At 41.0% G+C, this 26,317-nt stretch overlaps 1 protein-coding gene across 3 annotated transcripts in view; it reads left to right on the top strand.

The window, feature by feature from the left end:
- The first annotated feature begins 8,304 nt into the window (after nucleotides 1-8,304).
- AFTPH (aftiphilin) overlaps nucleotides 8,305-26,317 on the top strand; it is a 42,307-nt gene continuing 24,294 nt past the window's right edge. For 2 of the 3 annotated variants that reach the window (XM_042036645.1, XM_042036646.1), the window contains exons 1-2: nucleotides 8,306-8,500; nucleotides 17,455-19,249. In XM_042036645.1, the coding sequence (XP_041892579.1) occupies nucleotides 17,465-19,249 (1,785 nt within the window). In that variant the 5' untranslated portion in view covers nucleotides 8,306-8,500; nucleotides 17,455-17,464. Of the gene's footprint in view, nucleotides 8,501-17,454; nucleotides 19,250-26,317 lie in introns of all 3 variants that reach the window. The other variant, XR_006017506.1, reaches the window with a different exon arrangement.

Consider the following 26,317-nt stretch of genomic DNA (forward strand, 5'->3'; position numbering starts at 1 on the left):
AAGGTTGGACTTTTCATCTCATCTGCCCCACTGTCTGTGCTTGTCTTTGCCATCCTGCTGTTTCCCTCCCTGACCCGTTCTCCACACTCCTCTCTGCCTCCTCCTGCCACCACTCAGCCTGTTCTCGGTACAAATGTCAGGAGAGAGCCTCTTCTTTCTGCTTGTGAGACAACAACGGGAAGACACAGGCACCCCAACAGATTCCTCCATCTGAGGGTCTCATCCTGACTGCTGGTGCAGCCAAAGGTTGTAGCATGAAAGACTTGGGCAGCTGTGGCTGACATTCTGTCAGCATTCAAACACATTTTAGCTACTTGGAACATGGTATTTCCTCTCCTGATTCTGTCTTCTTGTTTATAACAATAACCCTGTCAGGTAGTTTAGGGTCAGATACGGCCAATCTCACACATTTCTTGTGCAAGAGCTTTCAAGGAAGCAATGCTTTTTTTTCTGAGATCTAGCCTCCTTATGTGCCTACATCCCAGATGCTTTGCATCTCAATGAATGTAGATCAAGAAAGCAAACCTACTGCAGAAAAATATGACAGAGGATAAAATTGGAATATATGGCTCTGAAACAAGGCATCAGATATGAGTCTGAAAGACAATGAGAAAGATTTTGACAAATAAACAAGGCAACAGATATGAGTCTGAAAGACAATGAGAAGGATTTTGAAAAATACCTATGAAATAAAGCACTTTCCTTGCATAGCAGTTGCATTTGAGACGTAAGTTGTCATTAACCCAGAAAAACCTCTGCCATTTCCATTTTAAAACCTGAAACTGAATGCTACTATCCCTTGTGTTTAATGGACATTTTGTCATTCACGGTAGAAATAAAAGGACATGACCTTTGCGAAAAAAATCTCAAAATTATTTTTATTGATAAGAATCACTGCCAGTCACACAACATTGATTTGTTAGGAAAACTTAATCAAAACATCTGAACCTGACACCTGAATTTCAGCAACTGTGTTGACATACGTAAGTGAAATGAACTTGTGTGATTAAAACAGGATATTGCAGATCTTCTTAAGTATATGTTAAAAAAACCCCAAACAGCTGTAAAGGTAAGTTTCAGTGTTCCTAAACCTCAAAAAAACACAACCAAACAAAATACCGCCAGACTCTAAAATGCCTTAGAAGTGAAAATGTCTTCAAATAGACATTAATAGAGAATACAGGAATGTATACTACTACCCTGCACAGGTTGGTATGCAAGAGGCTGCTGGCATAGTGCCTATTACATACACAGAGTGAGTAGTTTGTACCTTGGAATTTCCTATCAGCTGATCTTCAAGGGTGTTGGAAGCTCTTGACTCCTCCCTCACAGAAAGGAGCTGACACACCAGGGAGGAGGACAACTTCGAAAATCAACTCACCTTTGCCCAATAAATGAATGAGATCATTAAAACAGAATAATGGTCTTAACCACTTTTAAGCACTTCTCATCTTAAATGTAAAAATCTCACAAGCCAAGCCTCTTAAAGGCAAGGGACTGTCTTGAAATGAATAATTTTGATTTCTTTTCTTATGGGCTTTCTGCATTTAGAGCCTGTACTAAGAAAAAAAACAAAACAAAAGCCAACAGGAACCAAACCAAACCAATTAGTTGCACTAGAAAGCTTTGCTACTGCAGGCACTAGAAATCTTGCTTTCCAGCTGACAGCTGAGGTACTCACACGATACTAGGAGAAGTAAATATTGTCAGACCTTGGTTTGGTTATGGACTCTGCTGACAAGCCTCGCCACTATTAGTATGTACATGCACTAAAATACACTTTGCACACCTTGCTGATGAGTTATATATGCAAATGTGTTGAGGCCAGGTGTACACATAATATTGCTACACTGAAGTCATTAACTTGTGCCACTTGGAGGATGTGGTCTAGGCCACAGCAGGTAAAATGAGGCTCTTTAAACATTCACGATCTGGTTCATCCACTGGGTAACCCTCATATGGCAAGAATGTGACCCTTCATGTTCATTAGATGCTCCAAATCAGCTGCAAACATGGTCAAGACTCAGAAAAGAGTTATTTAAAAGAAACATACAACCAAACCAAACCAAACAAAAAACTCAGTCCAAAACAAAACAAAACAAACCCCACAACAACAACAAAACAAAACAAAAAAGTCCCCCAAAACAAAAAACCCCAAAAACAACCCCCCCCACCCCAACCCTCCCAACAAACACTGTTGAGTGCCAACAACTGTATTCTTGCCCAAATAAACCTGAGCCAAAACTCAAAGAACCTACATTCAGATGTAGGAGACTTCTAAAATAACTGCCACTACATCTGTCTTCTCTAACTCCACAGGGTTCTTTGTAGTTAATACATTCAGTATAAAGACAATTCTGGAATTTTTAATGGCTTGATAATCACAAGAGAATGGGCTGCTGATACAGCAATGCCTTCTCACTTTTGTACAATGATTCTGGTGAAGATATCCAGGGAGACTTGTGAAAATAATATAATAACAAACTTGCACTCCACCAAACAGAGCACTTATATGTTTCACCTGAAACATATGTTACAATGTTTTATATTTTATGCCATTGCAACTTGAACAGAATGGACACAGTCCCCTGCTTGAGGAGCTGGGAAAAGCTAAACCACCTTTGCTGGATCCCCAAAACCAGAGAAACCAGTGCCTGGTCATTCTGCATGCCCAGAGGTCAGTGCTAAAGGGAGTAGCAGTGATGCAGAAGACGTGGGCAGCTTGCAGACCCGAATGGGCTCTTCACAAGGGGGCTCTCATGTGGCTGGATGATGCCCTGGCTCCCTCAGCTCTAACACACATGAGAGCCCTGCACTGCCCTGGGGAGGAGCCAGACAGACTGCACTGATTTGGGATGGAGCTAAAGGCACCAACCACTCCCCAAAGAAACATGTATCCACTGCTCATAGATCTGTTTTACCATCTTCCCACGCCAAAGGACAGTGGGGTTTAGTAACAGGCTGCTTTAGCAACAGTTCATTCTCTGCTCAGCTGCAGCTTTGTTTAACTCAGCTAACAGTAACTGCGGATTTTTTCTTTTATTGACTGATGCCCATTTAGAAGCCAGCAGAAAGCACATATTATTCATTCAGCTAGCTTTCATAATGCCCACCTTATGAAACCACAGCCACAAAAAACCTTCATATAAAGCGTTTGAGGTTGATTGGTGAATTCAGTCAGAAAAGACCTTTCTGCTTGATAATGTAGTTGTAGGGGTTATTTCAGCTATAAGGGTCTAAGATAGATGCAGTTTTACTGAATTTAAAACATTTCAGAGAAATGTGCCAATTCAGTTTCATGTCAGAACGAGAAAAAGTCAAAACACTATGTGAAGATGAATTGCAATGATTTCACAGAATATTATAATCATAGAATATGCTGAGTTGGAAGGGACAGGTCAGGATCATTGAATTCCAGCTCCTGGCCCTGCACATGACATCCCAACAATCACACCATGTGCCTGAGAGTGTTTTCCACATGTTTCTTGAACTCTGCCAGGCTTGGTGCTGTGACCACTGCCCTGGGAAGCCTGTTCCAGTGCCAAAACACCCTCTGAGTGAAAAACCTTTTCCTAACACCCAATCTAAACCTCCCCCAATTCAGCTTCGGGCCATTTCCTCAACTCCTATCACTGGTCACCAGCAGAGATTTGTGCTGCCCCTCTTCTGCCCTCAGTGAGGATGTTGAAGACCCCACTGAGGTCTCAACCTCTGTCTCCTCTCTCCCCTCAGTCTCCTCTTCTCCAGGCTGATCAGATCAAGTGACCTCAGCTGCTCCTCACACGGCTTCCCCTCCAGACCCTTCACCATGCTCGTGGCCTCCTTTGGATGCTCTCTAACAAATTAGTGTCTTTTTTATGTTTGTGGTGCCCAAAACTGCCCCCAGCACTCAAGGCAAGGCCACCCCAGGGCAGAGCAGAGAGGGACAATCCCCTCCCTTGCCCGGCTGGCAATGCTGTGCCTGATGCCTCCCAGAACAGGGGTGGCTCTCCTGACTTCCAGGGCACTGCTGACCCATATCCAACTTGCCATGGACCAGGACCCCCAGGTCCCTTTCCATGGCACTGCTCCCCAGCCTCTCATTCCCCAGTCTGTACATCCAGGGCTGCACCATTCCAGGTGCAGAATCTGGCATTTGCCCTTCATAAATTTCATATGGTTGGTGATTGCCCTTCTCTCTAATTTGTCAAGGTCTTTCTGCAGGGCCTCTCTGGCCTCCAGGGAGTCAACAGCTCATCCCAATTTAGTGACGCCAGCAAACTTACTTGGTATTCCTTTGAGTCCTGCACCCAAGGTGTTAAAAAAGATGTTGAAGAGCACTTGGCCAAGGATAGAGCCAATAGCAGAAATGAAAGCATCTGGCATTAATGAAATTAAACGATTTTGTAGGTTAAAAGACCATTTAAAATTCATTCTATGGAAAATTTAAAATCTTTAAATGTCTGATTTGATTGTGAATTAAAGAAAAAAGAAAAAGGAAAACCAAGCATGATAATTTCTCAGGACACTGACTATCCAGTTTCTGATCAGCAGTGTTGCCAGACACAGCAGAGAGGGAAGCAAACTGCCTGAATTTTGGAGACTTATCTAGCCTTTGATTCCAGCAAGTTTCTTCCTCGCTCAGTGGGGAAGCCAGAAAAAGCTTGCACTGCCAGGAGCCATGTTGTACTGTATATATTTTTGAAATGAAAAAGAAAAGAAGAAAAAGAACTGCACTATCCATACCAGCAGTACAACATCTTTCAGAAGATATTCTGCACCACACTACACAATATATGGTACAGCTTATATGTAGCTAAAATTTACGTTCAGGAGCCATGTCTGTAGTCTTCAAACTGAGAAATAAAACCTAATTTTTTTTTTCTATAAATACTACATACTCAATTCTTTTGAGAATTATGAATGACTAAGTTTTACGGAGGGCATGGATGTAGACCATAGCAAGTTCTTCCTGCCGTCCTCAATTCCCAAACCAGGAGGAGAGTCTGAGCCTCCAGACCACGCAGGGTTTTGGGAGAGCCTTTCTGAATTCTCCTGACACACCACCCGAGACTTCTGGGAAGGCAGCGCCCTCTCCTGACAGTTCAGGACTCGGTAGCAGTGACTGATAAAGCCACTTGGCTGCACCCAGCAAGTCAAAGCTCAGCCTCGGAGATACCAAGACCAGGCCATCTCGACTTAAAACCTCTATTGCACGGCGCAGAAGGGCTTCCCGTTGAGATGGCTATATCAAAATTGGAACTTTTTTTCGCCATGCTTTAAGAAAACAAATGGGTTGAAAGTATATGCTTTAAAAACACCTCACCATTTATTTGAAAACAGGTAGAACACCATGCTAGAATCATCTCCAAATAAGAGATAGTGTTTACAATCCACGCAGTTCTGTAAAGGGAACTTTCATATGTTAAAAATACAACCTTGAAATTAGTGTTGTAACCCATGAATTCCATTTCACAGAGCTAATACGTGATATGGCTAATGCTATTATGAAGAGTCAGTCTGCCTTCACAAGCAAATGTAATCTCCTTCAACCAGCGAAACTTATGCAGCAATGACTGAAGAAATCCCACACATCTTGTCAATCATTCACACTATGCTTAAGTGAATATTACCTTCATTTTTTTAAATGTGAAACAGTTACCTCTCATCTGATCTTGCATTCAAGTTAAATGAATTTTATGGACTCACAACTGCATGCTGATTAACGCTTCTGATCCTGTAAACTTCTGAATGCCACCAAGAAAGAGAAGGAAATTTTTACCGTGTCAGACTGGCAGGGACTATTTGGGGGAATTCTCTGCCTTTCTTTGTAGCTTAGGATATGAGTCACTTCTTCAAATCATCCGGAAATTTTACTTAACAAATTTTCTTCTAATCTAGAACCTGATTACTGACACTGTTTATCTTTCTGGATCTTTTTCTGAGGTAAATAACTGTGCTGTGACTTTGGGCTTTTGCACAAGAAGGGCTTTACTATTTTGTTTTTCTTTAGGGTGCTAGTGTTGCAAAACGTGGAACACATAAAATTTTCTTAAGAAAGGATGTTCTTTAATGTTTGGTCTTTGTATACTTTCAAGCCTAATCAGCAAGAAGGGAGATTTAATCTGTTAAACAGAGAGCAGCTAACAAGCTCTAAGTGATGTCCAGGTGTTACAAAAACAAATTACTTGTGAGTAGAATTGCCTTCTTAAGGTTTAGGGCTGGATATGCTTCAATGACCTCAGACCCAGGGGGAGGTTAACCAGGCTTGGGAAGAAGGATGTACCACTGCTGGTGAACACAGAGAATGCAGAATTTATGGGCCCCAAGGACATTCAGCAGAAGTCCCAAGATAAGGCAGAGGCTAATAAAGACCGCCCAGTGACTGTGCTGAGTCAGCTCTGCCTGGGTAAAAGGTAATTCTGGCAGGGGCAGATCACAACCTCCAGCTGAGAACCCACCTCAGACCAAGAGAAAGCCTGAGCATGCAGACTAACAGCGTGAGAAGAGAGAGAACCATTCGGCAATAGTAGAATACTAATTAGTAAGAGAACTACGTAACTTGTAGCCAATGAGCACGAATTCCTTTGTTTGCTGAAATATATAAATAGTAAAAAGTTTTGGTAGTTGGTGTTCTTGATTGGTGGAATACCACAGAGGACCCAGGCTTGTGCAACTCTGAAATAAATAATCAATGTCTCTCTCGAGTGTGTAATTATTGGCTTGTTGCACTGGGTAAAGAATCTGATTTTTTCAGACAACACTGGGGCTCATGTTGCTGTTTGGGTAGTTTACAGTCAGCATTTTTATTTTCATGTGTCATTCGAATGATTGATGAGGCAGATGTAAAAGAGAAGGTAATTATTATTTCATCTTCTCCAGTTGTATGATTTACAACAGGATGATTAACAGTCATAGCCAATGACCACCAATTAAACACAGCTGGAATGGAAAATGATTCCTCATGGAGTAGCACCACACAGAAAGGGATACTTTGGGCCTCTGGAATTTAATGACTGCTGCCAGATATGGGGGGCGGGGGGAAGATCTCGTTTCTCTGTTGTTTTATAACGAAGTGTTTCACTGCTTTTACAGGATCTTCTTTGGACCCTTACGATTTGTAAATCACATTGTTGTACACTGGGTGAAGGTCAAAGAGCACTGAGTGCCAAATTACCCTATATTCCTGTTCCCTCAGGCTTCTCCTTCTGTCCTGCCGGGTCAGCACAAGCTACACTCTGCGTTTCTGACACTGAGCTGAAAAAAGGGAACAGCCACCAGGAGGCGAAGTAACAGAGCCTCGTTAATAGTCACACAGCCTCATTAACAGTCATCCATTATTACCTTCAGCTATTTTAACAGGATTCAGAACGTCACAGAAACACTGCACTAACAATATAATTCCCCCCGCTTCACAAAAAGCTTCTACTGCTGATTAAATTAGCCGATTAATTATAATTACCCTTAAATGCATTTGAGGCATTTTTATTCCACAAACCTATCTGAAACATGAAAAGTTCTGTGAATGGCCTCGTTTTAAGCCTCCCTCAGCCAAACTACTGTGTGTTTAAACATACGGTGTGCATGTATATACAGCCTGTGGAGGAACAAAGGTTCTGGGGTGACCTTATCCCTCTCTACAGCTCCCTGACAGGAGGCTGTAGCCAAGTGGGGTCGGCCTCTTCTCCCAGGCAACCAGTGACAGGACAAGAGGCCACAGTCTTAAGCAAGAGAAGGTTTAGGTCAGACATTAGGTGGAATTTCTTCACAGAAAGGGTTATTGGACATTGGAATGGGCTGCCCAGGGAGGTGGTGGAGTCACCGTCCCTGGAGGTGTTTAAGGAAAGACCGGACGTGGCACTCACTCAGTGCCGGGGTCTGACTGACACCGCGGTGTTGGGTCACGGGTTGGACTCGATGACCTCTGAGGCCTTTCCCAACCTAATTCATTCTGTGATTCTGTAACAGAGCCCTGATGTTACACTTCGCTCGCTATTTTATTAATGCAATTTGCCACCGCGTTGTGACCGCTGTACGGACTTCAGCTAACCACGGCCACAGCATGAGTGGCAGGCTTTGCACGTTACTTAAAGGCTGTTCTTTTAAACGTTATTCTTTAAAATGTTAACACAGGCTTTCTTGGGGTTGGAACTAGCTGACACTTAGGGTCCTTTCCAACCCCAAGCCGTTCTAGGAGCCGTGTCCCGCAGCACAGCAGCCCACAGGACGGCTCCGTTCCTTCCCAGGGCTGTTTACGGCGGGCCGCGGGCCGGGCCGGACGTGACGCGGGCGGGGGCGGCGGCGCGGTGCGTGCCGGGAGCGCGGTGGGCGGCGGCCGGAGGGGGCCGGGCCGCAGCGACGCGGTTCCTGTCGCCCACAGGGGCTCCCCTCCATGGCGCTTGCCGCGGGAGGCCGCAGATAACCGGCCGCGGCCCCTCTCCCCTTCCTCCCCTCCTTCCCTCCCCCTCCCCGCCCGCCGCCATGCCCGCCCGGGCCCCGCCGCCCCCCGCGCAGCCCGCAGGTAAGACACGGCGGGGGGCGACTCGTTCCCGCCGGGCCTGGCCGCGGAAGGGCGCCGGGGACCCCTCGGCGCTGCCCCCGGGGGGCGGTGGCGGCCGGGGCCTGTCGGGGCAGCGCCGTCCTTCCCCTTGGCCCGCGGGGGAGGGCGGCGGGGCCGGGCTCGGCCGGGCGGGGCAGGGCAGGGGTGAAGCCCCGCGGCTCTCCCGGCTCGTCCCGCCGCGGCTGGAGCGGGGGTTCGGCTTCGTCCTGCGGCGGGGCCCGGCAGCTCCGGGCGAGGGGCCCGGCGTCTTCCTGGGGTTCAGCGGCGCCGCAGCTGGGAGAGGGAGAGGGCTCAAGGATGTGGTGCGAGAAGTTAAGCTGTCCTGTGTGTTTGGCTTTTCTTGACAAGCTTTCTCTTCCGAGGGGCGTAAAGCGTATTGGTTGCTAAATGCATCTGGAGATGACAGGCTGAACAGAGTTACGATAATTTAAGTATGATCTTTTTTCTTTTGTAAAAGAAGTAGTGTCATTCTAAAATGGGGCAAAATTGCTGAAGTGCTTATTAGGTCCTGACACTTCAGTTTGCTATGAAAAGTGTCTACTTGATGAACCAAAATATAATTTTTTCTTTAGAGAAGACAGTGCCTTAAAACCAACGATTAAACCCTGGGATTCCTTCAAAGTGTCACTAAATTGGCCTCTTAATGGTGACAGCCCCTTCCTTCCAGCTTCAGCACAGAAATGGAAACCTTCAGCAGCTTAATGCTCCTTAAGCAAGCATCTGTTCATAAGTGACTGGAGTGAGTAGAGAAACATTGTTGACAGGAGCTGCACTGCGTTGGTTTTACGAGTTTTGTTTCCATGCATGGTTTAGAGCCCAACATGCTCCATTAGAACTCGTTTTTCAGCTGTTGAGTCCATGGCAAAGTGAGTGATGGATGCTGCTTTTTAACTGGATTGGTCCTTGGAGATTGAACAAAATTAAAAGTGTTTCCTCCTTGTTTTATTCTCTGGACATATGAACTAGACTTGGAAAGCCAATTAGCCTACTTTAAAAATAAAAATGTTCTGTTGTATTGTCAGCAAAGGCAGCGGTTTGCACATGCAATGCACAGGTAGCAGTTTCTCCTCCTGAAATTGGAGCCATATCTGGAGGAATATAATATTGTGAGAGCCTGGGGAAGAGTTTGAGTACCTGTGACTACTGAGGGCTTGTTTTGGTTTTTTTTAAACAGTCATGTCAGTGAGAATAAATAGCATGAATGTGAGAATGAGACTTGCTAGTGTAGCTCTGGTGTTTTCATTCCGAATGATATTTGCCTGAAGTACACTTCGTATAACCTTTTAAGGTCATGTGAAAGTATGACCTCTTGTTTTTACTTCCTTAATTTGTTTATAAGTAAGCAATTGAAGGATCACAGCCTCAGGGGTTTTTTTTTTTATGTACTTTACTTTTGCTCAGATCATGGTTTTGTTTAGTAAAGGATTTAATAGACTATAAAATTTGGAGTTACAGTGAATCGTATTTGTGTAACATATTTGTGGTGGGGAAGGCTCTGTGTGATCTCTATACTTCTACTTAAAAATTCCACTTTCTAAGCTAACAGAAGCCTTTTAAGACCTTAATTACACAAAATCTTTTAATATTCTAAAACTTTCAATACTTTGAAAAGAGTTGTCTTTCACAGTGGAAATAATAGAGCAGCTTAGATGGACCTCAGTCAACTCTGCCTTTTCCTCTTGAAATATTCATCGAGCTGTCCTTGCAGATCTGTGGTGGTATCAGTTGGAAACCCAGCGGTGAAGAAACTGATGCTCGATCGAGTTGTTTTCACTACTCTCAGCAGCATAATCTTCTTGCAGATACCATTATCTTTCTCGACAGAATGTTCATTCCTCTCTGTGCTATTGTGCTGTTTGACAACTTAAACTGCTTTTTTGTGAACATTTCAGTGCAATGACATGCTAGCCTTTTCATGGGGATTCAAAATACTTATAATTTTTCTGGATAGTCAGAGAAGTGTCTTAGATCCTACTCATTCCTAGGTGTTAGAAATGTTGTCTGTTAGACTTTCTCCTTTGTGCAAAAAAACCACACTGAGTAAGCTGCTGCTATTGCACACACACACACACACCCCAAAAAAAAGCCTTGAGATGTGCCTTGTTTGAAAACTGAGTCTCATTTTCAGTAGACTTTCATTCATGCTAATGTCTTTAGCAATTAAAGTTTTCAGTTGCAAGGAATATTTCTGTATTGGTGCCACTCGCATGGTGGTCTAAGAAATCTGCTTCTCTAATGCAAGTAATTTGGATTTTTCAAATCAGAGAGTCCTGTGTTGGGAGAACCGCAGGGAAGGGCAAATCCTCTCTTTGCTTTGGTATGTTTGGAAGCAGGGTGAAGGAAGTGTGAAACCTCAAGTTCATATGTCTACCGAAAAGTGATGGAAAATAGGTTTTATTGTTTGGAGTATTAGGTGTCCCTCCTGTATTGTGTTTTTAATATGAGGTAATGTCTGTAGGTGGGATAAATGATGAGTAATGTAAGCCTGCTCACTGAAAAACAAGCAGTAAGTACGTTTGCAGTAACGGAAAGAAGAGCCATGGCTGTTTTCCTTGTGCAGCTGTATTTCCTCTGCCAGGCTGAGAGAGAACCTGTCACAGAAGAGTGCACCCCTGGGCAGTTCTAATCTACTTTTTGCTGTAACCTGTGTGAAGTTGGAAGGGTTTATATGCAATGGAGAGCATACTGCTCTGTGAGGAAGTCTCTGAGAACAGTTGACCCTGGGTAATCTAGTTCTAATACTTCCTAATCTAGCATCTTTTTGTCCTAATTTAGAACATTCCCAGCTAGCATGTTTGAGGGTAACATCCAGAAATAGATTTCTCACTGAGTTGAACGCTGTTTTAAAAGGAATTTAAGAAATCATAAGAATGAAAACATCCTAGTGCTGTGTTACTTACGACATCTGTCTTTATGCATTGTGTGGCTGTGTGCTGTATGTTGAACACAAATACTGCATTCCACGGAGTCAGATTGTAACCTGATGGACTGTCCCAGCCAGTTGTGTCTGCCCATATGAATTTAAGATGTGCTTGTTCTTACAACATTCTCCCCACTATCTGTTTACAGATTTAGGTACAGGCAGTGGCTTCATCTGCAGCTGTTAAAGCACATCAGTAGATATTGAGTTGAAACATTTTTTTGCTTATAATAACTTTGAGGATAACCTGGTCTTTTAGGTTTGGGAAGCAATGCTATTCTTGTTTAAAAAGTTTAATGAACCAAAAGAACATTTAGATTTGTATTTTCCAAAAGCTCCTCTGACTCCACAACTAAGCCAAAATGAAATAGGGAGATGTGAAGAAGCACAACTACTGAAAATACATTTGCTTCTTTTAACAACATACAAAATGAAAATGCTTATATCCAAGGTCTGTTTAAATGTCACATTTGTGCCACCTAACTTGGTCTTTCTGTATCGTCAGTGATGAGAGGAAGAGCAGCACCATCAAAGAGGTTTGAATATTGCATAGACTAGATTGTCTGCGGGTGCCTGGTGTTTAATGCCAGCGTGAGGAGCGCAGGAGAACAGGAGGATTGAGCTGCCTGAGACTAGTGCCAGATTCCTGGTGACAGTCTCCTGAGTTCAGTTACTTTAATTCATTGTACATACAACACTTTGTAACTGAAGGTTCCCAGCAAATTCAGTGTTTGAAATCACAGTAATGTACGTTGGTATTGATTAATTCCAATGTTGGATAGTGAGAAATAAGGCTTAGATATGTTTGCCTTACTGGAACTGGAGAGCATTGTTTTCCTCAACTCATATATGTCCAAGAAAAAGTGCTCTGAAACTCCTGCTTTGGGTAATGGACCTTCTGGCTGTAACAGCATTAAGTTCAAAATCGAAAACATTGATTTCTTGGAGGCTTTATGAAGTAAACATTTTCTTGCTGTATTTTGTTTGCTGGTAACTATTTCCAAAAATAAAAGTAAGCTTATTAAACCAATTTAAGAACATATTGACTTCAGCCTGGACAGAGACTTTCTCTCTAGAGTGGATTTGGGTTGTAGAAATGCTGTTGTAACACACAGGCTCTCCTCATTTACAACCACCATTCTAGAAATAGGTTCCCAGGTGCAGAAGGACTGGGAATCTGCTTTCCATTATTCATAAGCCAAAGAAAAGGCAAAGGAATAATGGAAGAGGACAGCTTTTCCTATTGGAAGCCAACATGGTGCTGTAATAAAAACTCTAAATCTGGCCCTTACTGTGGTATTTTTGGCATCTGCTTGAGGAATTCCCTTGCAGTAAGAGTTAAATGTTGTTGGAAAGATCAAATGCTAGCAGCTAATGACTTGAATCCATCTCCTTGCCATTGCAAGGCTTTTACTGTAGGGTATCTCAGCAACGTTGTAATTTCTGTCACGGAGATCTTGATTGTGCCATTTCTGATTATTGTGTTTTCTGTGTGCTTTAAGGAGATGGTTTGCTTAACTCAGCTTTTCTTCAGAATAGTCCACAGCTGAGAGGTTATTCATTGCTTTGCTTCCTCTAAAGTTAAAGGAAACATTCTGCTCTACAAGGGGTTTCTTTTGAATTTACATGCCTCAAGTATTTCTTTAGAGATATTCTTTGTGGCCTCCTGATTTTTTAGGTCTTATGTAAGAGCCAAACAGGCTGTTTCAAGTTTTGCCTTAGAAGATACACAGAGAAGGAACTATTTATACCTGCTTTTGTGCAGCGTAATTACATTGTTCTCTTTGCTGCCTAGTCTTTGTTAGACTGTTGCTATTACTGCACAAAAGGTAGTGAACAAGGATGTGATCTGTGTATGAGGAAAGCACATATTGTTCCCTATTTACTGCAAACAAATAATAAGATACCTTGGTCTTGTTGTAAATGTTTTGAAAACCTAGTTAGTGATCATAAAAGAAGGGGATGCATTTTCCCTTTCCAATTCCTTGCCTATCAAAACTTAACTACTACTCTTACTTTTTCTAGCATTTCTGATTTCTGTTTTCTCTCTTCTTTTAATGTTTTAAGTTAACTTGAATTGCTTGTGACTTGAGAAAAAAGGTTTGAACCTTGAATCTTAATAAATTAATGAGCATGTTTTTTCTTTAGAGTACAATGTCAATATGTACTTGTGAGTGTATTGGTGAACTGCATTTATAGTATGACTTTAACAGTGGTCTTTTGTTTGTGATACTGAAACTTGTTTGAGAAATTCCTTGATAATGAACATTAGAATGTGAATATAAAGAAACATGTGGATGCAAGATCTAGCATTTCCAGTTTAAAAAAACCCAATGAGCAAATAGGTAGAAGACAGAAATGCAGAAAATGGCATCTGTGAGAGGATACAATTCTTTTTTTTCTTCTAGAAAACATTGGTACAACTGCATGCCATGAGCGATTGATGGAAATCTGTCTTCAGTCTAATATTGAACTGTTGAGATCTGCAGAAGTTACTGGCATTTGTCAACATAAATCTGTGTTTGTGACTAAAAGCAATCCACTAAACATGAATACTTTAACTGTGTCAGATTCTTCACCTCAAGGTGTAAGGTCTGATGCCAGACACCTGGGTTGTTGCTTATTACAAATCACGTTTAGAAGTTAAGCATGTTATGCTCTGTTACACAAATAAAAACTGTCATAAATTCCTTCAAATCACAGTCCTTATTATATAGTGTGCTGAAAAATGGGTGATTTCTTTTTGTTTAAGAAATACATGTTTAAAGAATGTGTAAGTGAACAGAGCATGTATATAAAAAGCTTTATACTTTTAGATTTGGTAGCAAATTCCCTCAAAAATAAGATGATAAATAATCCATATTACTAGTCATAGAACTTGTTCAAATTCTACTTTGGGTTAAATCACGTTGTAAACATCACTTGAAATACCAGGTTTACAAAATAATGTAGCTGAATGTCTTGACCAAGAATATGTCTGAGTTGGGTAAAAGGACTACAAAAGATGAAGCCACGGTTCCTGCTCTATTTGAGATGCCAAACAAAGCAGGGATTAACTAAATGAAATAAGGAACAAAGCAGTTGCTCTGTCAGACCTGTGGGTTTTCACCACAGGTTTCAATGGACAATAACTAATTTGGTTTATAGTTGGCAGATAGAACACTTTTGGAAGTCGTGAAAGGGGACCATAATGATATTCTTTCTGAAGAAAACTACATTAAGACTATAAAATTCCCATGCTGTTTTATGTTGTGAGGAGAATTGGGATTATGCCCAGTTTAAAAATTAATCACTAATTAGTCAAGAGGAGGGGGAATACTAGTATGACTTTTTTCCTTTTCTTAGGGTTTGAGTTCTGTAAACAACAATTAAATTGTGTCAACATAACCTTACGCTCATTTTTAATGCAGGTTCATACCTTTTAGAGCTCTTCATGTTTGGCTTTTAGAATACAGCAGTAACATAACTGGAAATACCTGACATTTAACAAATAATTGTACAAGAAATCCATACAACTGGTTATGCAGTGGGTTCTTATGGGTTAAACTGTTTAAACACATAGTAGACTATCAAACCAGTGATCAAATTTTTAAATGCACAGTTAATGTTCCTTGCAGATCCTGTTTTGGCAACTGTTATTGAAACCTATCTGGAGCATTGTGTTGCTGGACTGCTGCTGTGTAAATGATCCCTGTGATGTTTTAAAAGTGCTTTGAAATGAAAAATTGAAGGAAGTTTCTTCTGCTCTATGTCAGAAATTGCAGGAGAGAAAATTTTTAAATGGTCAGACATCTTCCTACGTGTTCAGTTGGGCTTTGGCAGTTTGTTTCAGCTCCCATGCAGTTATCTTTTTCCTGTGCTTATCCCTATTATTCTTGTTCCTTGTCTCCCCTTTTTTTGTGTTAACTGGAAAGAAAAGGAGTCTTGTGGGTAAATTTCCTGGGATTGTGAGGCGTGCTCCTCTCACATTATTCAGTTTGTTTTCTGAAACTGCGTATTTGGGTTATTTTAGATCATCCTTGCCTCTAAGGATGTTCTCGACTCTGTTATGATTTATTTTTGTCTGAGGTTAAAATGCTCATACAGTAAATGCCCAACATGATGGATAGTATATGGAGGTATGGCCAGCGTAGGTTAAGAATTAATTTTTTTTTGGCATTTCTTGCTGAAATGAGAGCCATTGATGTAAGGTGGTGTAGTTACTAATACAGAGCTGAATGGGATATTTCAAAGAACTCAGGTGAAAGCTATCTTTACAAACTGATAAATCTGAAAATACTTAAAACACATGGTTTTTGGTGAACCATACAGACAAATTTTTCTTTTAATGGGTAAGTTCAGAAGTTTAGAGCAAGTGGAGCTCTTCTCTCAAATACCTTGTTAAGCAGCTGGTGCTGAGTAAGCCTATGTGGGAGCTTGTTGACAACTTAGGCATTATTCTAAACAAAATTCCTTTGCAGTTCTCTTCAGTTTGTGTGTTATGTTACAAATTACTTGAATATTTCATCTGATAAGCATGATGTACTTTTGTACCTGCACACTACCCTTCTAAAAAGAAATTGTAGGTATGTTAGTCACCTCAAAGATGCCAGAGCTTCCTGGCAAATATCCAGAGTTGTTTGGCTGAAGTGCTCAGTATGTTGTGCTTGAGAAGAACTGCAGAGCTTCATTTGTTGCTGTTTTGCCCTTTGTGTGCTGCTCTTAAGGTGCTTGTGCAAAGTTGTTTGCAAAAGGCACTGGACATGAGGATCATGTTTTATCTGTGTTTCATAACTAGTATTGTAAAGTCTGCACTTACTGTGGTGGTTAGAAGTTCAAATATTTGCTAATATGTATAGGTTGTTTTCACCCTTTTTCTGTAGATAAGGCTTAATGCTGTTACAGGTCATTCATGACAATTGTCAAGTGAAATGCAGGGAGCTTGGTCTAACCCTGTCTTTTAAGGATTTTAAGGTATGAAGTAGTCCAATGATCTGTACATCTGTGAATCTATACATACTAGTAGTTATTGTTTCATTAATTGAACACAACATTGAAAAAGTCAAGATCATTCTTTAGGAAAGAAAGTTTTCCATCCTTACCTGGCTTCTTCCTGTAATGGTTTGCAATGTTAAGGCAGAGTCTTTAATCTGTTTCTATCTAGGCCATGGGAATACTTTCTGCTTTTTTCTTTTCCCCCTGTGATTTAGTGATGTGTGTTTAAATATTTTATGAATGGTTGTGCTCAGCTCTCCTTTTGAGAATAAGTTTTGATGAAGTTTGTTTGGCTCTAGGCTTTACTGGTGGCATCATGATGGCATTTCTCAACTGGTTCCTAAGACAGAAGCAGACTGGTGGCAGCAGCTGAGGAGGCAGTATTGGCTTGTGGGTAGGAAATTCAGAGAACAGAGCAACCAAACAGAAACCCATGGGCTGGTAGAAAGAGACTTAAAGAGTAGTGCAGCAGATCATAGCTAGTGGTTTTTAACAGCAGTTCCTTCCTCCACTGCTTCACAATTTCAAAGCTTATGGAAACACTTTTCAAAGTCTTTGATGCTGGTGAAGGTCCCTTATGTGTATGGCTGTTGCGGCATAGCCCATGGAGTGGAGGCTTAACTCCTGTCACACAGCTGAGCGCACAAAGGAGCGTGGCAAAAGATGGACCAGGGTCGCTGGCAGTTTTGTGAGCTGCCAGTCATGGGAGGTAGAGAACTGATGAGTTAAAACTGAGTGTAGTTGTGTCAGTGTATTGCACAACAGCTCAAGGCAGTCATTTCATCACTGTCTGCTGACAATTTGATCATATATTAGTTTACAAGAGATTTGAACTGTCCCAGCAGATTCTTTGTGACTTGTAAAACAAATGGGTTTGGGGAATGTTTCTTTCTGATATCTAATACAGATATTGACCTATATACACACTTAGAAAAATGAGGCATGAAATTGTAAAAATGAAATATATAAGGACACAAAAGCTCGCCAAGTTCTAACATAGCTCTGTTTTTCCCTCTTACAGAAATACATTAATGTTGAAGCAGAACCAAACAATGGAACCAGACATTATTCGAATGTACTCCTCATCCCCTCCACCACTCGACAATGGAGCTGATGACGATGATGAAGATGAGTTTGGAGGATTTTCTGGTGTGAGCACTGCTGGCGTAGCTTTTGCTGATTTTGATACACCAGACTACAGTCATCCAAAGGAAGAGTTTATATCCACAAATCATTTCATCCCACTCCATGATTATTCTGACAATGTAGCTAGCATTGCAACTTTCACATCTGTTAAAAATGGTAAAGATAAAGACTGCATTGCAGAGCTTCCTACTCATCCTAAGGAACTTTCTGATATGTCAGCTACTAGTACTATCAAAGAAAAATCTAAGTTTAGAACTTCAGGTACTGCTTTAGAAGATGTAAACAGAGGGGGGGAACAAAGAGACAACACTGGAAAATCAGAGGGGTTTTCTTCTCGTGTGGTTAGAACTGGTATAACTGTTGAGAGCCAGGATGAGCAAATAGATGCTTGTAATGGTGAGAAAGTTCCATGTCTAGAGATTCTAACAAACGGATTTGCAGCATCAGACCCTGTAAATCCTCAGGGAACAGAAGATCTAGACAGTATTGGTGACTCAAAGGGACTGAAAACTATTAGCACCCATAGTACTGAGCAAAATTTGGACTCAATGCCTAGCTCAGGTGAAGATTTTGCAGATTTTGCTACCTTCTCAAACAAAACCCCGGCCCATATAGAGGGAACAGGGCCTACAATATGCAGTGTTCTTAATGAAAGAGACTCACTGGGCATTCAGGAGAACAACAGAATAAACAGAGTAACTCATAGTGAAGAAGAGGTTTGCATTACAGAAATTAGTTGTGAACAGGGTCCCTCAGCACTGGAAGATAATGAATTTGCAATTTCTAGTACGTCTCAAACAACTGGAAGTTCAGTATGCACTACAGAAAATGGAGAGCGCAGTGGGAGGAGAAGACAGCATCACTTAGAGAATGGCAAAGATTTTAGTAGGCCTGAGGATTCTTCAAAAGCAGCAGACATCAAGGTTGATAAGATCCAAAGCCTAAGCTGTGATCCTGCAGGAGAAAACCTGGGTGATTCTGAAGATCTCAAGAACGGTGGAAGTAGCACTGAAGTTTTAGCTTGCAGTGACAAACATGATGATGTGTTTGGTGATTTTGGTTCAGTCAGCAGTGTGTCTCCCACCTGCAGGAATGCTCAAGAATCAATAAACGCTCTAGATTCAGAAAGAACTTCTGAACAGTCCACACATATTAGTGAACCTAACGAGGAATTTGGTGAATTTAGGGACACGAGTACTGTTTCTCAGCAGCCAGCAAGTTTGGACCAAGCTGGACTAAATCAGGCTGCTGACACTTTAGAATGTGATACTACCAGTAAAACTTCTGGACTAGACTTCCAGCATACTACTGAGGTAGAAAATGGCGATGATACTGAATTTGGAGACTTTGATTCAGTGCCAAAACCTCAAGATGAGAGTGTTGCTTTCCAGGACTCGGATGACTTTGCGGACTTCAGTTCAGCAGGCTGTAACCAGGCTACAGACTGGAATGCTTTTGAAGATGAACAAAAAGACAGCTGTTCTTGGGCTGCCTTTGGAGATGAGCAGGCTGGTGAATCTCATCACAGAAAAGAGACGTGGCAGTCACATAGGACAGATGCATCTGCCAGGAGTGATGGCCCAGTGTTACACAAGACGGACAGTGTTGCTTTAGCGTCTCTCCAAGGGACTATCAGTAAGCAATCCCAAGAGCTATCACCTTCAGTTCAGGTAAGGGTTTGCCTGGTTTTCCTCAGTCTTGTTCTGCTCTTATGCATATAGTTCTTCCTGGTTCCTACTTCGGCATACAACAAATATTTGAATAGTCCTTGTTTGCCTTTTAGGAGAGATTTGATGTGCTGCGTGAGACGGGCTGATACGAAACATTATGCTGTGCTTGGATCTCGCAGATCTTTGCAGCACTGCTCCTTCCTACGGACAAACAAACAGGGTGTGCTGGAACTTGTAGGAATTTGTTTTGGTGATTATATGTGATCCTTTACATAAATTGATCAAAGGAATAAGCCAACATGAGCATTTCAGAGCCTGCAATAGATTTTCCTTTTGCTTCGTTGTTTACTGCCTTTTGGGGAGGTACTCTGTTGCCTTTTTGTAAAATAGTGGTTTGACTGGAAGCTGGGATTACTGGTTCCCAAAATTTTCCATCACCATTCTCTATCATGTTTTCAAAATCTGATTAAAAATGATGACTTGATTTGTAAATAGCTGCATTAATTCACTTGGAGCGGACAGCATGATAAAACACAAGCTGTGGAGTTCTATGTTGGGTATTCAAACTCCTGGGAATTTAACCCTTTAAAAGTTCTTTAAAATTAAGTCTCTGTTAGGCATTAGTTGTGGGCAGCTGCACATTATAGCAACGTCACAAATAGAGGACTGGTGATTTATTAAAGCTGCTATTTCTGATTAGAAGTTTCCAAGAGGGGAAGTAAATAGGTTTATTTCTTACCACCTGTCCTATGTTTTCTACTTTAGTTGCTAAGTATTTATTAATTCCTAATTAGTTACTTCCTAAGTCTTTTTAACAGTCATTTTGAGATCTGTGGCTATTCATACACAGACTTTTTTTTTTTACTAAGCATTTAATATTACTTCTACAAAATTCAGAACAACAATTTCAATTTAGAATTTTCTTCAAAGCTTCTTTTTATTCACGTCATTCCATATGAATAGTTTAGTGGATGCTCTGTCTTTTTGAAGCGTGCAGCAACACCAGCAGTAAAGGGTGTTAGTAGTAATATGTGTCTGAAGGGTTTGGATCTTCTCTGGCAATAAAAGGAAATGAGGTAAGTCCTTTCTTTCAGGACCTTGCTCGGTGACAGCCCTGCCTCTTCCCATTTCCTACCAGTGACAGGTGAAATGGCTTTTCAGAAGGTTGTGCCAGCTGGAGCTCTGCCAGCATCAGCAAATGGAATGGAGCTTTTGGGACTTAGCACTGATTTCTTGTCACGTTAAAAGCTGTGAGCCTCAGGTCCTTACTCTTCCTGCTTGCTGTTCCATGCAGTGACTAACACTCCAAACCTCAAAGCGATTGCACAAGCCAAAAAAAGGCTCCCAAGTGAACCTGCAGGCAGATTTTTGTGTCTGTGCAAAACCTTGCTTATCACCTGAATGTGATGGTCCATTTCTTAAGTTCAAAGCATGAATCTATTGTTTCCTATTCACCCATAAAATTTGAGAGTACTGAGGTCATTAGTGCAATTAATCTTAATCGTTTCTCTTGCCACTCAAAAGACTGTCCAGAAGCTGAGAAAGAAATGGGGTGGGGAGATGATTCTAGTAAATCATCCCTTTTTTCTAGTAATTAATTAATATTAAAGGATAGTTTGCAGGTTTCAAACATTTATTTTCACTTAAAGGTTTCTGTAATTTTATGATTGGTTTTCAATAGAAAACACTTCTGAATGTAGGTGTTTATAAAAACAGAACCTTCAGAGGCTCTGTAATTAATTTTTCCCTCCGTAAGTCTGCCTTAGCAAAAGAAGTCAAGTTAAATTGAAAGTTCTTTACTTAAAGTCTGCCATGAAGTCATACAGTAGTTTGATTAGATTGTAAAGCAAATTTTAAGACCTTCAGTGTTTTTTCATTCCTTCTTGTTATGCTGCAGTCAGTTGTGACTGGATCTAAAGTGATGTTCTCCCTCCTCTGCCAGTGAGGAAGTACAGCTGAGAGAATGTTTTAAACGAATAAACTGGAGAGGAAGTTGAGCTGGACATGTTTTCTCTGTTGCAATAGTTTCCAATGTCAATTGCTACATTTTTTCAGTTAACTCTTTTAAGAGTTATTTTGTAAGTGCATTAAGCTTTGGAAGGATCTATTAAAACTTTTTTATATTAAAAAAATACTTGTTTTAAGATTAAATAGTAATTCTTTTTATAATCCATTGAGCCACAGTTTGCTAAATTGCTGTTAGAAACAGAGATTAACTAATGAGTCAACATGAGCCAGTAGATAGTCACAGTACTCTGAGTGCAGAATCTTAGTAAAATTAAACTCAGGTTTTGATCAGCTTCCTTGCTGTCATTTAAGAGAGTGTCACTTAGGTCAAAACACAAAATACGGCATTTTAAAGTAGTTGCCAATCTTCTCTTTGCCATGTATTGAACTTAGTTCTGCAGCTGTTTGATGCAAAAGCAGAAATACTGGCAGACAAGATAAATCTGGTGAGAGGGGAGAGAACAAAGTTTTTTATTACCCAGCCTAAAGAAGGATAGAGAGGAGGGGATCACTTGCATCAATGTATTGCTGGCAGGTCTAAAAAGCACTTGCTGTAGCAACCCAAAGGGAGCAGGCTGTGTACAAGGGAGAAGAAATACTGCATGTGTTAGACACTTGAGATAGATGGGAAAATTGAGATCTCATCTTAGGCTAAAGGTGAACTGGGATCATTTACAAGATCCTGAATACACTTGAGCAGTGATGGTGAGACTGGGAGAGTCACTGTAATGTGGTAGTGAAATAATCCTGAATGGTTTATAAATAGAATGATCCTAATGGAATTCTTTGCAAAAGCAGAAAATTGAAAAGGATACTTAGCCAGCAGCATTGCTGTTTAAATGTGGATATTATTTATACAGCAATTTTCATCCATCAGAATGCGGCATGAAAGCAAAGTTATTTATCAGTAGCTCAAGTTTCCATTGAAAAGGTCTCTGTGTATTTTCCTTTCTGTTTCTTAGTTTGTATATTTTGAGTGTAGAGATGGCAGTAAAATTTTGTGCTTTCTGAATGCAATCTTGATTGTATGATGTATGTTGGGCAAACTGTTTAAAGATTGTGGGTTTGGTATAATCTTTAATTAAAAAATAGGCTTTGCTTCAACTATTTAATCCAGTTTTTATTAGAAAATATAGAATATAAAGGATGAAACTAGGGGGAGGGGAGTCCCCCTAAATGACGTTATATAGTGACGTGTAGTGGCAAAAAGATCATGGTCTTTTCTTCCTTGCCTTTGGTCTCAGGCTCTCTGAATTTTGCACACAATTTGCAGTGCAGGATTTGTAACGTGCTGACCTCTTCTATTCAGCAGTTCTGTGTAGAGGGGAGAGGAGAAAGAGCATGGTGTGTGGCATACACAGACTGCTATCTGAACCCATATTAATACTACGTATACCTTAATCCATTTAGAGTCTGTCTTCAGCTGAAAAGATGTAAAGCTTAGTTTCAGTATGGCTGCAGTTTGCATTAGAGATGTGCCTTTGTGTTCATTAACAGCTTTAGAATGTTGTTGTGGGTGAACTGGTTGATCCAACAAGTCTTGAGCAAACCTGCACATGCACTAGTCCCTTTTATGCAATCACATTGCGTGCCACCAAGTTATGTTTATGATGAGTATAAGGCTTGTAGCAGAGCTTTTGCCACAAGCTAGTGCTGAACATTAGTCAGCTGAGGGGGTTACTCTGTTGCATTAAGAATATATATATAGGATTCAGCAGTGAAGCACAAGAGCAGTAATAATCCATGGTAATCGTGTGGGTGGGGAATATGGCTGTGCCTGCCTGTGTGCAAGGAGCATGGGCATCTCCAGAGGAAGAGGAGCTGAAGAAGGGCTTGGTTGGAAGGCCAAATCTTACCTGATTTAGCTGAGAGTTAACAAATCCTGGAAAGGGATGAAGGAAAATGTGAACAGTCCTCCAAGTGGCTTTTAAGGTTCTCCACTTATTAGAGAGCCTGTGCTCGCAGGCTCTGCCTTGTCAGATTAATCAGTGTGGGCGATGCACAGTTACTAAGCCACAAATATGCACCAAGACAAAGAGAAACCTGGATCACTGTCATTTGGAGTGTACTTTGTCTTGGGCAATGATCATCCTTTTGGAAAAAAGTAATTATGACCATAAAGACTTCAGCCTCCCAGTTCACTAAGGTAAATTAAAATGGTATTGGCTAAATTATGTTCAGGCAGTTGGGTAACAATTTGCAGTGTAAATATATCTTTTTGGAAAGGTTTGGGGGTTGTAAGTCTTAAGTATTTGCAGCTGAGTAACAGTGAAAATCAGACTATTACAAGTAGTCCTTAATTGCTGTTTTTCAGAACAGACTGGCTAAGGGGAATCTTACAAAAGAAAATAGTTTGAGAGGGGGTTCTTTTAGCATTTCTATTTATATATCACAGGACAAAATTATTTCCCACTTTGTACACATAAGTGTCATCTGCTGTACTTCCTCTCAGACCCTGACTGAAAAGTTAGTACAACAGCAGTAGATAATAACAATGTGACAAACTGAAATGGTCAGTGAGTTTTAGGTAGTCACAATAAAGAACTGTTAAACTGTACTTCACCTGCATGGAAGATGCAATGCTTGATGTATTCTTCAGCTGAGGGAGAATGAATGGTGAAGCTTCCAGCAAGAAGGAGAGAGACAGCTTCACATTTCTAGCCTGAACTTCCCTGCAGTTTATAACTCTCAGATCAAGCAGTAAGAGGAGCAGAAGAGTCTCAACCTTTTCTTTCTCCTCAACCGACTACATTTTCAGATTTGCTTTGCAGCTGAGCTCAAAACTTTTATAGTTACTCTTTAAAAATGAGTTTGGGATATTTAGGACTAACATTGCCTTCCTTGATTCTTTAAATTATTGTTAAAAAAAATCAGATTCCTCATTTTATGTTGATGAAGGTTTTTTAGGTCTTGTGGCATCCTCTTCCTGTCTTGCATATCTCAGTTTAGGACAAGTGTTTTCGTTACGAATTTCTCGTGTTAATAAAAATGCATCCTTCAATTCAATTTTTTATGTCTAAGAAATTTGTCATTAACTTGTATTTACCTGCTTTTCAAGTGGGGATGGAGACAACACATTTGAGACACAAGAAGTTAAACTAGTGTTCTTTGTAAGCTTCACTTGTCTTCTTTACTCAGGAGTTTTTCTGCCTGGAGCTGTTCTCCCGTTGATTGTGAGGCGGTGTTGCCTGTGCTTCAGACAAAGAAACAAATTGTTGCTATGTGAGAAGGAAATAGATTCATAGTTGGAACAATCCAGAAACTGTTTCAAAGAAAAAACTGTCCCCATTTAACTAAGAACTTAGTGATTTGTTTGTTTGCTTGTGTGCTTTTAGTTAACTGTTTAACTTTGTTTAATGCTTGAGTCCAGAAAATCTTGAGACCCATGGAAGTTGATTGGTGTGTCCCCCCCCCCAAAAAAATACCACAAGAACACCAATAAAACCAACCAATCAACCAACCAAAAACCCCAAATACACCCATCCCATGCACACACATGGTGAAGGTAGAAGAGTATATGGCGACTTAGCTCTTCACAGGCAAATGTGTTGCTGGAAAATGCGGTTTGGTTGTTAAAAATCCCAGCAAAGAGAGTTTCTCATTTAATCTCTATTTTATTTAAATAGTCATAAAAAGCTGTGGTAGGCACTCTGCAGAATAGTGAGTTCGTGATTTAAGTTAAATAAAATCTCAGTGGTTAATCATTTTCTTTTCTTGGCCCCTGAGCTTTGTTCTGTCATTTTTTGAGAGCTTTCATTCAGCTTCTGAGTTTTAACTAGAAGCCAATTGTGTCCATATGGGCTTTATTCCTTTCCTAAATTATATGTTTAGCATCTTGGATCTTTCATAGGCTCATTTCCATCTCCTTTAATATGTTTTTTCTTTTATTACATTTCACATAAGCTTGAATATCTAAACATGTTCAACAATTGAACTATTACACTGGTTTTGTTTATTCTTAGGTCCTCCAGTTTTGTGTTTGGTAGATGCAAACAGCGCAGAGTTTGTGTTGCTTCCTCTGTGGCCTCTTTTCCTGGCAGCAGGATAAGGAGGGCTGAAGGCATGCTCTGTTTTTGATTCTCCCCTTCTTAAAGCACCTCTAGAAGTTGCCAGAGAAGAGATGCTGTGGGATGTAAGAGATTTCCTAAGGGAAAATAAGAGTTTGTGTTAAAAAATGGGGCTATGCCCTCCAGTAGAAAGGGGAGAGGGTGGAAGGACAAAATGCCACTCCACTCTTCGAAGGGGAGTTCACCTGGATGAGCTCTTGTGTCTGCTCCACAGCTCATGTGATCTGTGATCTCATGTGGAACCATGGAGAGAATTCTGCAAGACTGTTTTTTTTTTTTTTCCATTCTTGCACACAGAGTTCTCCAAAACTTCATCCAGAGAAGCATTACAGCAGTCATATGGTGAAAACTGCCATTTGTGTCCCCTGTGTCCACTGCTTCTGTAGTGGGGCTCAGGTGTGTTGTCTTTATGGCAAGTTTTGTTATCTCCTCTTTTCATAGCTCTGAAGAAAGGCAGTGACCTGTCACTGTTGGGTTCATGTGGGGGCAGCTGGGGAGGATTTGGTGTGCTGGGTGGTTAGGGAAGAACTGCTGTGTTGGAGGAATTAATTGATTCTCTGGCCTTGTGGTGGAGAAGCAGCAAAAAACAAATTGTGTAAACCAAGTACTTTAGGCTTTCAGCTCTGAGGGATGATGTTGCCCCCTGTTTAATTGCCAAGGAGGTAAATTCTAATCCTGTGGTTATGCTTATTTGAAAGTCTGTTACATCTGTGATATTTTGTTTGGTTCTGGTGGTGATTACCACATATCTTAAGTGTCTACCAAAAACTTCTATGCATTTGCAGAAACTATGGGGCTTTGAATTTATCAGTGTTTGGAGAATCACAGTTAATGTTTAATGGCAGCTGTAGCCTTTCTACATCTTCTGTAAGAGCCTTCAAGAATATTCTTTTCAAATGGCTATGGAGAACACTCAGGTATCAGATACTTCTAGTGACTTTTATCCACATGAAAAGTGGATAAAAATTCTTGGTTTCTGGCCCCCCCCCCCCCC

This window comes from Corvus kubaryi, unplaced genomic scaffold, assembly GCF_017639235.1.
Source record: "Corvus kubaryi isolate FWS band 111438036 unplaced genomic scaffold, C.kubaryi_AGA036_p1.0 37386, whole genome shotgun sequence".
Classification (NCBI taxonomy): Eukaryota; Metazoa; Chordata; class Aves; order Passeriformes; family Corvidae; genus Corvus; species Corvus kubaryi.